General features: G+C 40.2%; 1 protein-coding gene across 16 annotated transcripts in view; it reads right to left on the minus strand.

The window, feature by feature from the left end:
* IKZF1 (IKAROS family zinc finger 1) overlaps positions 1-15,933 on the minus strand; it is a 139,100-nt gene that overhangs the window by 16,929 nt on the left and 106,238 nt on the right. For 9 of the 16 annotated variants that reach the window (XM_039911715.1, XM_039911712.1, XM_039911710.1 and 6 more), the window contains 2 exons: positions 13,957-14,217; positions 7,588-7,755 (listed from right to left, as the gene is read on the minus strand). In XM_039911715.1, the coding sequence (XP_039767649.1) occupies positions 7,588-7,755; positions 13,957-14,217 (429 nt within the window). The remainder of the gene's footprint in view (positions 1-7,587; positions 7,756-13,956; positions 14,218-15,933) is intronic. The other 7 variants (XM_039911720.1, XM_039911719.1, XM_039911718.1 and 4 more) reach the window with 1 other exon arrangement.

Consider the following 15,933-nt stretch of genomic DNA (forward strand, 5'->3'; position numbering starts at 1 on the left):
TGTGAAGCCTACCCCTGCAAAAATTAATTTACCTTAAAATTTTACTTTCACAGAGTACTTCCCTAATTATGGCTCAACCGAGCCCTACTATACCCTGAAGAATTCTGTATGAAAAAACCTCCGACATGTAATGGGGCTTGCTGTTACTGAACTTCATAGAGAGATGTTAGTTTCGGGGAAAATAACAGGGATTGCCTTGAGGTTTAAGTGTAAAAGCTAAAATAGAGATCTATTTATAAAATAGAATATTTTACAAATGAAATGGACCGTTTTAGAATTTTATTACAATTTTCAACCACATAAAAATCTACATTTCAACACAAATTCTGGGGCTCTCTTTCATATCTCTTAAATGCTATTTAATGGCACACACAATGATATTTTAGAAGGCATCAAACCGTAGACAACCTGGTGCAGGAACATTATAATTTTCTTTGGTAAATTCCCTGGCTGCTTTATACACAGTAGACACACAATAAAGAGTTTTGGTGAAGATGATGAGATGACGACGATGATGATGATGATGAGTGTTTTTTGAAACAGTTTAAGATACTGCACAAAAATCAGTATTCCCCTATTTAATTAGGTCAGGTACAGTAGCCTATTCATCAGGCCAAGTAAATGGGACTTTTAAGCTAACATAACTATCCACCAGAGTCACGTTTTGATTTGAGCAAATATTTAATAGAGAATTAAAGGAGCAAGTTCCTCAGGACAGTGGCATGAATGTTGTTAGTTTTACTCGACTTTCCAATACCAGAAAAAAATGAAAAGCAGCCCTTTCCATCTGTACCAACTAGGATACAGAGTACAGAAAGGAATGTGTACTCTAAAAAGTGACAGTTGCTGACAAGCCACGCGGTTCCCCTTTCCTCCATGATTACTCATCTAGTCATGGAGACGGGTGCATCCACCTCACTTCTAGTTGGAGAAGAGGGATTTTCTCACAACTTATTGACAACAAGGCAGGACCTGAAAGGGTCTCTTAAAGATCAGAGGCAGATCTATACCAATACAAGCGATACAGGATGAAGGAAGACCTAAGAAGCAGCAGGGCCCAGTGGATACAGCACGGGCCTGGGAGTCAGAAGGACCTGGGTTCTAATCCGTGTGACCTTGGGCAAGTCACTTCACTTTTCTGTGCCTCAGTTCCCTTATCTGTAAAGTGGGGATTAAGATTGTGAGTCCCACGTGGGACAAGAACTGTGTCTTGTACAATTTGCTTGTATCCACCTCAGTGCTTAGTACAGTGCCTGGCACATAGTAAGCACTTCACAAACACCACAATTATTATTATTATTATTATTTTTGCTTAGGGCATCTCTGAGGATGCCCAATGGACCCTCTCCTATTCTGTTTTCTGCAACAGAGACCACTAAATTTATTCCTTCAGCAGGTGGGAATGGTCTAAAATGCAATTTCAGACCACTCTCTGAAACAGTGTTTTATTTTAACTTAAACTGATTATATTTTGAGGTACTATTTCTCTCTCTCTCTTCTCTCTCTCTCCTCCCCCTTTTGCTCTTTTCCTCTCCTGCAAAAGTTCAGTAACAGCTGATCCTTTTGAATCTAGGATCTTTTATTTTTCGCAGAAATTGGTTTAGCATACTTTGGGGTTCTGGTGAGATTCTGGGGATGCTCAAGCTGGCTGGAGAACTAAAGTCTGGGTATCGTCAGTGTTGGGAAGTGACTGGTGAGGAGCAGGAGGGAGTGCCCCAGGGCCAACTAGGGCTCCATCAACCACCACCATCAACCATTAGGGAGATGGGCTCAGTGACTCCATCCAGAGCTTAGACTTCATTTGGAAGTTGTCATGAACACAATGGCTTTGGTACCTTAGGTTTCACATTGTGGATATTCCATCCAATGTGCCACTTAAAAGCATTTTTTATAAATGTGGCAAATGCAACATTTAGCATGGTGTAGTGGACAGAGCATAAGCCTGGGAATCAGAAGGTCATGGGTTCTAATCCTGAACCGCCACTTGTCTGTTGTGTGGCCTTGGGCAAGTCACTTATGACATCTGTAAAATGGGGACAAAGAATGTGAGCTCCGCTTGGGACGGGGATTTTGTCCAACCTGATTGGCTTGAATCCAACCCAGTGCTTAGTAAAGTGCCTTGCACATAGTAAATGCTTAACAAATACCACAATCATTATCATTATTATTATTACCACAGCAACTGGGTCATTTTCAAAATAATCAGACTCCTAATGGCTGTTGCCGATGAAAGTTGTAACCATACAGTCTACTTCTCCCAACATTCATGCTTACTCTATGGAAGTGTAAGACACTTTCAGAAGACCATCAACTGTTTCGGACCATAAACAGTTCCTTCAGAGCACTATTACAGTGTTCACTTGGAACCAGGGAGTAGTTTTAGAAGTTGGGACAATCAGGCTCAGGTGTTGGGAGTTCAGCTCCAGGGTCATTAACAGCTAAGAATGAATGTTACAAACTGTGGAGAGAAGATACTGACTTTCAAACATTTTTACTGCCCGATCAAAGAGTTGGAGAGCAGGTGTTCTCTGCTAAAACACCCAGGCACCTTCTGCTTGAAATGAAGAGGTGGGGTTAGCTGTGGGAATAATGGAATTGGGGTTCCTCCTTCTTCTATCTCACGATGGCAGCCACTTGTATCCTTGGAAATCGGAATATTTTTACAGCCACAACCATTTTAAGTTGTCTTTGTGGACCCTCTGTGAACTTATGGACAGTTGGGAATTCTGCTCAGCAAAGAACAGTTTTACATCTTAGAACAGAATAGAAGACAAGTTCCAGATTGGCAGATAGCAACAAAACCATAACTCCATTCTAATGCAACCCTTGTATAGATCTCTGGTTGGGATTCAATACCATTGAAGTTTCTCCAAGAGGTCCTGGCTGTTTTCAAGACACCAGATTATCCTGCAGGGAGGATACTGTCTCCTTTTTGTTTTGTTTTTCTGCCATTATCCACTGGCTAAGATTTCTTGTGGTATCTGAATCCACACTATCTGCCAAAATATACTTTAGTCATGAAAAAGGTGCTTCGGCTGCTGGGTCTTATCACTAAGATAATTAGTCATGATCGGGATGAGATACTGTCACACCCCAAGTAAATTAGCGGGCATGAAACTAGTATAATAATTTGGGACATGCCTATTGTTAAAAATTTTCAGTGATTCTGTTTCCAAATCATAACTGCATCTGAAGGAAACGATCGCTCCTTTAAAGTGCCCGGTTGTTTCTTTTCTCTGCCAGTCAGCCTGAAGTTATGATTGCCAGGTATATAAATTGGGGACTGGAAATTTCAAATATGGCTTTAACGACATTACTTATTATTGAGGCTGTTCTGCTCACATTCTGCTTAGAACACCAAGAATATGAACTATGTTTCCTGCTGGCGTAAAGGTCAAAAAGGCCACGTTTTTCTTACAGTGTTATGGGGAATTTTAGTAACACTAGTAGAGTGAATTTTGATAAGCTCTAGTTCCAGCTTGGTTTTTGGATGATGTTCTGTGCTGTTAGGCACCAATAAAGTAGAACACAGTATGAACAGAAGATCAGTGGGATGGAAGGAACCTGGAATTGTCCCTAGCCCTTTCTCTTAACTTGAGCATTTTATTTACATTCTCACCACTCCCTTGGTTACCCATTCTCACTTCTAGGAGGCAGCCTCGACAATGAGCAGAGACATTTTTTTTTCCCCAGAAATGCCCATGAAACTCTTCCCCCCACATACTTCCAAGGGTTACAAAGTGCTCTGTCTGAACAGACATTCAATCGATGAGCACCTACTGTGAGCACAGCACCCTTAAGCGACTAGGCTCAAACAATAGCATGATCTCAAGGAGTTTACAATCTAGATATTCAATAATTTACAGATAGCTGGAAGAAGGAACAAAGGGTATGTGCGAGTTAGTGTTGAGTAATAAGGTGTGAGAGATATGTATATGCCTGTTTACTTGTTTTGATGTCTGTCTCCCCGCTTCTAGACTGTGAGCCCGTTGTGGGCAGGAATTGTCACTATTTGTTGCTGAACTCTACTTTCCAAGCACTTTTAGTATATTAAGCGCTCAATAAATATGACTAAATCAATGAATGGATATGTATATAAGTGCTACAGAAGATTGAGAATATTCAAGTATTTAAATGGTAAAATGGGGCAGAAGTCCTGAAGTGACAGTTTTTGGGGAGATTAAAACTGGAGAGTTTATACACTAATGGGCAAGGCCTCCTGGAGATGTGATTTCAGAAAGGTTTTAGAGATGGGAAAAGCCTTGGTCTGTTGGATATGAATGGGGAGGGAATTCCAGGAGGGTAATAAGGTGTGAGCAAGAGATCAACAGTGGGAGAGACAAGAAGAAGGCACAATATGTAATTTAGGTTTGAGAGGAATGAAGAAAATGACTTGGGGCACAGGAGAACAGAGTGGGTGAGAAGGAAGGAGAGAGCTGATTGAATACCATACCGTCAATTTGTTAGGACTTCCTGCTGGATGTGGAGAGGAATGGACGATTGCAGGAATGGGGAGACTTGGGCAGAAGAACATCATTTTAGAAAAACAACCCAGGCATCAGAGTGGAGAAGAGATCACAGAGAGAAGAGCCTGGAAGCTGGGAGATCAGAGAGGAGGCTGATGCGGTACTCGATCAGGAATATGAGAGATTTCTGGTGGCCATTTGGATGGCGAGGAAGGGGAGGATCCTAGAAATGTTGTGGAGGAAAAGCTGATAGGATCCCATGACAGGCTGATTGTGGGGGTTGAAAGAGAGGGAAGAATTGAGGATAACACCAAAGTTTTGAGCTTCAGAGATGAGGGGGTTGATGGTGGTTTTATCTGGCACGGGAGAGTTAGGTGGAAGAGTAAAGTTGGAAGGGTAGAGAAATTTAGTTGTTATTGTAATAAATGTAACATAATAAATGGTAAGTGACAGAGTGAATAAATAAATATATTAAATCCACATTCTTTGCTAATCCGGCAATGTTACTTGTTCTGGTCAAAAAAAGTGATTACTTTGAAGGCAAACATTTATAACAAGACAGACACAGGAAACATGTTATTAATTTATCTCTACCAGTATACTACCTGTACTACATATGGTAAATGGTAGGACCAAGCTAAGATTTAGTAAATGGAAATCCTGGCTGGGTATACATTTGAAAAATTCAGTTTTATTGGGACACCAAGATGGTGGTGGGCTTTTTAATGCAATTTTTGGGGTAAATCCTCAAACTGATCTCCAAATCCCAATATAAATCACTACAGGATACATTCGGTGAGACCTACTAGAAACTGAGACGCTTCATTTTTTTCTGCAACCTTCCTCCACTGGTTCCCTACCAGAAGAAGGGGCAAAAATCAGCAGCCAGAGAACAAATGCTTCAGAAAGCTCTTTCTCACCTTTCCTTTTCCCAAGCCACTGGTAGAAAAAGGATCTCAAGCCAGGCCCAGGTGATCTTTAGTGCAAGGAAACTAGCAAAATGAGGATTATGTTTATGTTCCTTTTGGCAACCCCCTTCCTTCGTCACCCACCCCCTCACCCGTGCATCTTTATCTCCCACGGGGTCCCCTCTCCTTTTTTTTGGTCCGATTAAGCAAGCTTAAACAATTCAAAGAAAAGAGTTTGCACCAGGTCCCAAGCCACAGCCCACTTCACTGACTCACACCTCTGGATGTTTTCATGTTCACTCATCACTCCTGGAAAGGAAACTGAGCTAAACTCACCCACCCATTTCACAAAAGGAGCCATTTCACAATATTGCTATTATTTATCACTCGATGAGAAACTTCAAATTTGCCTCCAGACCACATCTTGTCAAAGCATAAACGACAAGAGGGAGAGTTCAGTGCTCTGCACACAGTAAGCGCTCAATAGATATGACTGATCAATTGATCAATTGATTGATTGAATATACTACACATCCTTCACGTTCTACAGAAATGCATGTGGCAGTTAAGTCAGAACAATTTAATTAAAGATGTATGTGCTGAATAGATGCGTAGTGAGTGCATTAGACTGTAAGCCCGTCAAAGGGCAGGGACTGTCTCTATCTGTTACCGATTTGTACATTCCAAGCGCTTAGTACAGTGCTCTGCACATAGTAAGCGCTCAATAAATACTACTGAATGAATATAGATTATGAGAAGTCTTCAAGCAATTCCACAGATGTTGTAGCTCAGAACTACATCTTATCAGCATCATCTCTTGAAACAATTAGCAAGGCATTGGTCAACAGACCAAAGAGTCGGCTCTCTCAGCCTTATCTCTCATTCTACCGAGAGCCTCAGCTCTCTTTTTAACTAATGCCCCAAAATGTGGTTAGAAGGTGGCTATTGACTCCGAGGTCTGGAGTTTTCCCCTTTAATGACAAACCAAGTATTTAAATGGCAAGGTCCATCAATAATCACCTTCAGTGTTACTGGTGTAGTCACTTGCTCTATTCCTGGAACTAGTGTGTGCCACCACCTGGAATAAATATGTCCCCAAATTTCCCAACCCTAAAAGCTCCTATGGATTAAAATGGAAAAGGTGGAGCCTGGGCCTGAATGTAGAAAAACTGAAACATTTACTCAGACATCAACAGTTCTTTGAAGTACAGGAGGAATTTCTGCAAGTCCTATAATCCATGTACTTCAAATTCCTAACCACTCTGGCTCTACGATCTGGAGAGAAATTAATTTTTCAGGATCAGGAGGAGAAGATCAAGCTCAGGTAAGGCTTACCTCTTGCAATCACTCCATCAATCAGTGGTATTTATTGAGCACTTACTGTGTCCACAGCATGGTACTATTTGCTGAGGAGAGTACAACAGGTTGGTAGACACAAGGAGCTTACAGTCTGAGGGGGGTGGTGGGAAACGGGAACAGACATTAAATGATGGATACGTATATCAGTGAGACTCAGGGTAAGTGAACATCAAGTGCTTCAAGGGTACAGAGCAAAGTGCTTGGGTATCAGAGAAGTGAGAGGAAATAAGGGAAAAAGGCTTAAATGGGGAAGGCCTTTTGGAGGCGATGTTATTTTAATGAAATTTTGAAAGTGGGGAGAGTGGTGGTCTGTTGTGTATGGAGGGGGATGGAATTTCAGGCCAGAGGGAGGATGTGCGATACATGAGGAGTGGGAAACATAGACTGAATTTTTTTTAGAAAAATGATCAGACCAGCAGATGGACTGGATTTGGGGGAAAGCAGAGGCTGAGTGGTCAGCAAGGAGGCTGATGCAGTGGTCAAGGTGGGACAGGAAAAGTGCCTGGATCAGCAGAGTGGCAGTTTGGATGGAGAGGAAAGGGCGTCTCTTAGCACTTTTGTGAGGGTAGAACTGACAGAATTTGGTGACCGATTGACTATGTGGAGTCGAGTGAGAGAGATGAGTCAAAGATAATGCCAAGAGTTGAGGATAAGGCCAAGGAAAGATTCCTGCAAGGAAAGAATCCTCGAGCCGCTCCTTTCTCAGCTCTAAGATTCTAGGAATCTGTGGATGGGTTTCTGACTTTGGAAGGAAGACAAGCGGCAGACTCAGGGGTGAGGAGCACGCTCACTACAGGCCAGAGCGTGAAGGAGGCTGAGACTTAGAGTTCCACGGTGTCCCCTGGACGACCTACCCGAATGAGTCCTGAGATGACCCGTGAGGGCATCCCTCCGGCGGCAGGCATAGTTGCAGAGGTGACACTTAAAGGGCTTCTCGCCAGAATGCAGCTTGATATGGCGGAGGAGGTTGCCTTTCTGAGTAAAAGAAGCTCCACACTGATTGCACTGGAAAGGGCGCTCTCCTACGAGAAGGAAAAGAAGAAATACGTGAGAACAAAAATCTTAACACAGGAACAACAGAAAGATTTCAGTGAGAAAGTTGTTTTTCCCCTAGTGCGCTATGACTTCCACCGGCTGCAGGTTTGATAGAACATGAGGCTTTCAGACTAAACCTGCCAGTTTCTTAACGCTTCACTGGCTGGGTCAATTTGATCTGAAAATCTAATTTTTTTTTTCTAAATCAGAATGGCACATCACAATGCAAATTCAAACTCATTTAAATAAAGTGACTGCAACATTTTGTGTTGAAGAGCCACTCTTCCTGATCAGCAGTTTTGGAATAAACCAATATCCAATTTTGCGTGTTGTGGCATTTGGTGGGGTTTTTAATGTGGCTTTTTTCAAAGGGTCTTTAAAATATGCCACTGAAGCAGCAAAATAAAAAGGAAACTCATTAAAAATGCATTTCAGGATCACAAGTTCATTTCAGCGTTACATTCTTATATTTAAATGAAAGGCACTTCATTATAACAGTTATAATAACTTCTTTTCATTTACATTTTCCCGTATTTTCCCTTTCAATTTCTTCTCCATTACCTGTCTGTCCCTAAGCAGCTAAATCAGGAAGAGATAGAGGGGCGGAGAGAGAGAGAGAGAGAGAGTGAGAGCAAAAATGAAATGAGAACTTCAGGTGATGCCAAAGAAACTATCTTCCATATAATACTGCTGACCCTCCCTTATGGGCTGTATTAATGTGCTTTTCCTTTTTCCACTTCAAAGTAAACCCCAAATCTTTATGACTTTGTTAGACATGGACATTCCTTGCCTAATAGGTGAATATTATCAAGGGAGAAAGTGATATTCCTAATACTAAGATTTAAATAGTGACTACTTTGAAAATTATTGCTCTTTGTAACTGGATATGCTCAGCGGGTCTAAATTATTTGTGCTTTTTTGGGGGGGGGGCAATTTAAATAATCACTCCCAGGGTGATCTCCTTGTTCCAGGGATAACCCAAAATGATCCCTAGTGAAATTTAAGAAAGGTAAGGATTGAAATGCTTCTGCTGCTGCATAAAGTGGTCCCAGCTACTGTGTCAAACACCTTGAAAATAAAATTGCTGGCCATTTTACTATTCAGCCCTTAAGCCACAAGAAATATTTGTTTCTGAAAATGACAGGTTCAAATTTATACTTCTTTGCAGTAGAATGTTTTATTGTAGTGACAAAGTGCTTCCTTAAATAATTTGGAATAAATTACCAGCAAACCAAGATACTAGGTATGTATCTCATTTGTTTCTCTTGGGTTTGATCTACAGTGGTCAACCAAAGAAAAATCCTCTTGGTTTGATTCAGCAGAATAGCACCAGGCAGCAACTGATAAAATTAACAAAGGCTGGCAACGGTTTAAAGTTAAAGTGGCACCTGAAGTGCCTGAGGGATCATGTCTTAAAATGTGATGAGCTATTGCTTAGGCAGGGCTGAATTCCTTCACTTCTGGAAAGGCAGAATCTCTGTGGGTATGCTCTACCTCCAAAAATATAATTTTAGGATGTAACCTTTCCAAGTAGCCAGAAAAGATTTGAGGACAGACCACTGGGGAAATAGCCAACTGTAATGGACCTCAAAATCAAAGCTCTCCCTGGTGACTTCCAATCCGGCCCATGATGTGATTCTGAAATCTCTGAGCACAAATTGAAGGTCTCCATGGTCAGTGGATTTATACAACAGATGCGTTAGAGCACACCAATGAGCACCTCCAGTCAAAATAGTTCATTTCTGAACAGCAGCATTTTCTGTCACTCACCTCAGCCCCTTTTAAATTCAGCAAGTGGACAGAAAAGAAGGATGATCAAAGAATGCAGGGAGACCCATTTGGTGAAGAAATGAAATGTGCCTCCAACTCATAACTCTCAATATGACAAGGTGAAACCTCAAGTTGTGTGGGAAAGAAAGGCAGCTAGGGAATCTGAAGTTTTGAAAATATACATATCAAAAATGTGGTGAATTCCTACAGATTCATATAGGGCTTGTGGTGGGTTACCCAAGACCAGAGAACCTAAATGTGAAGTGGCTTAAAATAACATCTTTCTGTCCCAAATCGTGTTGCATTTTCCTCTCAACTTTTGGTCAAACTATCTTCTGATTGGAGGAAAAAGGCAAAACCGTAGTGTGCATTGAGGCCAATTTTTCTTCAAGCAGGAATGATGTCAGTCTGAGACGTCAACTTTCGGGACAGAACATGCAGGACAGACACCAGTTTCTTAGAAAGTAAAATCTATCTTTTCATTTGAGTAAACGGGTTAACTGTTCTCGGATTTCTAGCTAACTGTCTACTGTTGCTCATTCCTGCTGGCAAGATTTACTGGAACTCCGTTTGATTTTAAGTGCTCACATACGCATGGTTATGATGCACTTCTAAGAATCTTCATTTTAAATGTTACTCTCTATGCAGCTATTTCTCAAAAATATTTAAGTTACAGGTCTCTTTTCTCTTTTGGGGTTGCACTATATTGTGTGTGTGTGAATGGTTTGAGAATTTGCTCCCTAATTATGTCTGTTTGTCAATATTTCATTCATTCAATCATATTTAATAGATATTGATCCAGCTCTTCTGCTATTCCTCAATTTAGTAAGCCATAGATGTGGACGTATATAGTTTAACTTGTTCTATAATGCTATTTTATTATCAAATTAAAATATATGAAATTACTATAAGTCTATTGCTTTAAAATAGCCCACTGAAACATCTCTTGAGATCTGTGAGCCAAGATCTATTTATTGATTAAACCCAAAATATATTATTTGAAGAGCACATTCTTTGGATTCAAGAAAATGGCACCACTGGAGAATGTGCTTTATCTGTGGTGAAATCAGATCTATTGGGAAATTTTTCACCTGTGACTCTGCTAGCCAGGGTAACCATTCTATCATTACTAAAGCAGTTAAAGCATAGCACTTGTTTGCTTTGTATATTTAATTGGGGAACCATATGCTGTATCATAGCATATTTTTTGCACTGCCTCACACTAAAAAAAGTTACTTTTATATAGATGGCCTGGACCATCTATATATTTTATGAATATGTTTTATTTATTATGTTTTAATACATATCAAACATGATAATGCCAAGGCAAAGGTGTAAAAACGCATGGAAGTGCAAAAGTGCCTGAATTCATGGAACACAGCAACAGTGACTAATGCATGCTAAAATTGCAAAAAAAGAGAGATAATCAGTACTCAGTAGTCACATGACTTCAATGCACTTCCCAATAGGCAAGGATGTCCAAAACGCAGGGCCCTTTCCAGGAATGTCTCACACCCTCCAGTCCCCAGGGAATGGACAGCAGAGGTTTCTGGGTGGAATTTCAACACTATGATGTGTGAAAAGGCAGGCACAAATTTAGGGGGAGAATTCTTTTTGAAATGCCTCGTTGGTCGATCGTTGAATGAAATTCCCAAAACTAAAAAGTGAAGGAATTTGTTGAGTTGGACCCTGTTTTATATTGCCTGCTTAACTGCTCTTCAATTCAGATTCAAAATCCTCTTGAATCCTACTTTACTTCCTGGGACTCCTTCTATATACAATCCAGGCTAGGTACCTCAGAACCTGAGAGCTGACTTAACCTAGATATACCCCTTAGATCTCCCAGATGCCATCAGGTGGAATTTACTTTAACAGATGCACTTCACAAACGTGGACTAGCTGGCAGATTTCTGTTCCTGCCCTGGAAATTAAATAGCTGACAGTGGATGGAAATTGGTGAGAAAAAATGAAACAGATGATGACCCTCTAAACTGGGGATTCCAATTGCCAAGTGTGAACTATCTCTCAAGTTTCCCCCAAAAGCTAATTTAGGGAAAAAAAAAAAAAAGATAAGATCTGCTACCAACTAAAAGACTTGGGGCAAGAGCGCATGACTTGAATTTTCTTGAACAGTAGGCTGAAACAAATAAAGACTATTGGTAAGGACTTGGAATGTCACTGCTATTTGGGGGCAGAAGTGGCAGCACATAGCAAGTGCTACTGTGCTATCTACACTTGGCAGGTTTATTCATTATATGTAATTATTCCTTTTATCAGGTCAGGCAGTCATTATATTTCAGCATTTAGTGTGCCAGAATTTTATTCATTTATCAAATATTTATTTAAGGGAATTTCACTGAACATGTAGGCTTAACATGAATTAGCAGCAAAGTAATTCATTTGCCAGGTTTATTCCTTCATCAGGAATGTATTAAAATAAGCTTCGGTGGATTCCGTTAAATGTCTATCACCAACTATCCCATTTTCACTTTAATTTTCATATCATCACAAAAGGGATAAAACCTTATTACTATTACATATCTTTAGTTAGGAGGGTATGCAATGTATCCATTTTACTGGATAATTTTAAGAGCATATTTAGCAAAGCAGGGTTTGCTAATTTTAAAAGTTTCAATTTTATATAAAATATAAATTCAGATTCTAGTCGGTTCATTTAAAGTCAAGTGCTCATGGTGTATACCACGAGGTAGCCTGTTTGGGAAATCTTCCCGCCCAGTTGCTTTCAGAAATCAGTCAAAACACTTGGCATTTTGTAAGGGGCTCAGCTTTGCTGCTGAATAGATTTTTACCTGTTGCTTTTCTGAGCAAACATATCATTCGGTTTACCCTGACTACATTATTAAGTCACTACTTAAATAGTAGGATGAAATAAGTGGAGAACTTAGGTGGTCCCAAAAAAGAACTGTTGCAATGTTAAACCTTCAGTAAAAGGAACTCCATACTGAGCAAAAGAACTCTAATGGCATCATCCTCTCCGATCACCATCCCAGTTTCCCTCTTATGATTTCTTTTTCTGCCTCCAAATTTTGTGTTTGAGTAGATCTTCATTTGTTACAATACTGATTCTGTTTCCCACAGGCCAGCTCCTAGGAAAACAGCAGCTAGAGCAAGCAGGCAGTAGGTGTTGGGCCCATCTAGAAGGGCCACATTTTAACAGTTTGAACTTTATCAGATTCCTGCATTAGGTCTACCCGGTTGTAAATTTCCAAGAATTTTTGCTCGCTTTCCTGGGAAAGTCTTAACAGAACTTGAGAATTGTATTATCTCTAATTTTTTTCTCTCTTGGGCTTTGAGATAGACACATGCTACAGTCTTTCTGCCTTTATAAAAAGTAAGCAGCCAATCTAGCCTTAAATTTTAGACACAGCAGTGACTCAAGTCTGTTTAAATTATTATAAATCCCTTATTGATCTCCAAAATGATGCAGGTTGTTGTGCCTCTCCCAGTGACTAGTGGTAGATTCTACAAATACAGAATGTGTCTTGAGTTGTAATCAACATGCAGGAAGCCCAAGGAAAATATTGACCCATAAATATTTTATCTTATTAACTCCTGAACACTGTTAGTGCTGATGACTCTACAGTTCTCTTGGAAAATTATTGTGCTATTCAATCAACTTGACTGAGACTTAGATATATAAACTAGAGTCCCAGGAATCTCCTTGAAAAAATTACTACTGTCTTATGAGTTAAAGATCAGGCACAACGATTACATCTGAGCATTTTATTCCATAGCATTTTTCAGCACTTGGCCAGCCTAGGCTGAAAATGCTCTCTCTCCTGGATTGCCCGTTCTACAAACTGGCTATTACCTTCTTTTTCAGGGCCAATTTCTTGTATTATGGAAGGAGACCTTAGTGACACTCGAACGTTTCGTGCAATTCATTAAGCTTCCTATTATGCTGTGTCTGAAGCCCCCACAAAATCCCTTCAGAAAATTAACATGACACTAACCCTGTGGAATTTTTCTAAAATCACATATTTGGCTAAGGTAAAGGAAATTACAATTTTATCCCGACTCTCGTAATTCATGAACAGTTCTTACATATAGGATACTTTAAATAAGTCTTGATTTGGGGCTATGTGTAATCACCAACAAAATAACATAATGGAAACTAATAACACCCATTCCATAAAGGGGAATTCTTTTCGTGACCAGTTTAAATTTGAACCATCACAGATTTTTTGACTTTTTGGAACTTAAACTCAAAGGTAGAGCGAATCAATTTTTTGAAGACATCCTCAGCTTCAATCTAAACTCGGAATGATCTGGATCAGTACGAAGATTCAAATGGCTAGGGCTGCTGCAGATATAAAACATGCACAGGGGACTCTTCAAAAAAGGTTTGTCCCTGAGACTACTTGTTGGCCGCTAAAGGAAAAACTGCCAGGCCTTACCAGTGTGGCTTCTTTTGTGAACCATGAGCACATTGGGACCGATGCATATGATCCCACAGATATCACATTTTAGCTTTCCGTTAGGAAGTCGAATGCCTCCAACTCCGCCCAAAGCTTTGCCGCCTTGGTCACTGGGTGAGCCATTCATTTTCTCTCCTGAGGCATCAAGCATTCGTAAATCCTCCGCACATTCTTCCCCATTCATTTCACAGGCACGCCCATTCTCTTCATCACTCTGAGTCTCTACTTTAACATTACCGGCTGAAAGAAACAACACAAGGTGCCGCTCAGTTTCATGGCAAAAAAACACAAGTCAGGGGCAAAAACACAATCAAATTGAAGCAGAAGGCTACTATGCAGAGTCTGTGAACATTATATCTAAGTGACAGCAGGGACTGATGTGCTTTGTCGTGCAGATAACTTAAATGACATGGGGTAACGGGGATGGGTGGGAGGGATCAAATGAATCTGTTTCTTCTCCTACCTCTAAAGGATGCTTCTTGGAGTTAACCAACAAGGGATTTACTCACTAATAGGAAGGCACAGGTTTACCTGAAGACTGCTTAAAATGTTCTCACTTGAAACATTTTCCCCACATGAAGCATTTAAAACACAGAGCCAAACAAGCACAAAGATTATGGTTTTTTTTTAAGTTTGGGACACCTTTCCATACAAATGCATATGACTTATAGGTATACCTACATTCCACATACCTTGGGAGATATTCACCTATACAAAAGTTTCTGAAAGAAAACCTTAATATTTCAACTCTTAATTTCTCATTTTCCAAAAACCTTATTTTTGTGATATACTTGAACATCCTCAGGATTAGCACCTAGGACAGTGCTATGTATACTTTGGGCCCTCCAAGAAATTTGTTTTTCACTGACTGAAGTCGCAACTTTACAATGTCTACGCAGACCTGTTAATACTCACTGTGGGCAGGGAATATGTCAGGTTATATTGTTGTATTGTATTCATTCATTCATTCAGTAGTATTTATTGAGTGCTTGCTATGTGCAGAGCACTGTACTAAACGCTTGGAATGTACAATTCGGCAACAGATAGAGACAATCCCTGCCCAATGACGGGCTCACAGTCTTGTACTCTCCCAAGTGCTTAGTAGAGTCCCCTGCACACAGTAAGCACTCAATCAATTCAATTGATTGATCGATTGAAGCTTACAGGTGGACATTTTTAATCCAAGTGCCTTCTTTTGACTGCTGAACGGGGGATTAGAATGTCTATCACTCTAAGAGCCCTGAAATGGCTCCTTAGAGAGAGAACAACCCAGTAGACATTCTTCGGTATGTGCTCCGTAGTATAGTTCATCATGACACATTTGTAGAAAAGACCTGGTTTAAAATGTTCATTAACATATTTTGCTTTCAAATGAAACCTGATGGAATTTTATTTGCACTTTTATATAGCATTGACTCATAATGTGGTGGTGGAAATCCCATCCAGGATAGGGGAACTGCTTCGGGGAATTGTAAGTAAGCTGGAAGTCCTTCATTCAGAGGCAGAGATGGAACAGTCTGATGGGAAACTTTTTCCTGTTGGGAAAAACGTCTGGAGGGGGTAGTTTCAAGTCAACCAGGCTAAACCTTCCAGAAGCCCTTATTCAGAAGTAAATGCATTGCTTTAATTTTCCTATATCTATTATAAAGCTGTGCTGAATCCAGAGTAGTCTCTTTATTCAGAACTCAAATACTGTTTATTGAAATGAAAAGTTCCACATATGGACGAGAGTACTGAGAAGAAGTTCAAAATGGAGGGTTAATTATCCTGAGGCTTAGGGAATTCAGAGATGGGCAGTGAAAACTATGGGAAAACATATTTTTTGGTGTTATTCTCGGGGGCGCTTTATGCTACAGAAGATGCACCTGTGGTTTTCATATTAGAAACACATTCCAAGAAGTCTTCATTTGTGCCAGGATTCACTGGCCCATGAACGCACTGACTTTGTTTTTTTAA

Source organism: Ornithorhynchus anatinus, chromosome 4 (genome assembly GCF_004115215.2).
Source record: "Ornithorhynchus anatinus isolate Pmale09 chromosome 4, mOrnAna1.pri.v4, whole genome shotgun sequence".
Taxonomy (NCBI): domain Eukaryota; kingdom Metazoa; phylum Chordata; class Mammalia; order Monotremata; family Ornithorhynchidae; genus Ornithorhynchus; species Ornithorhynchus anatinus.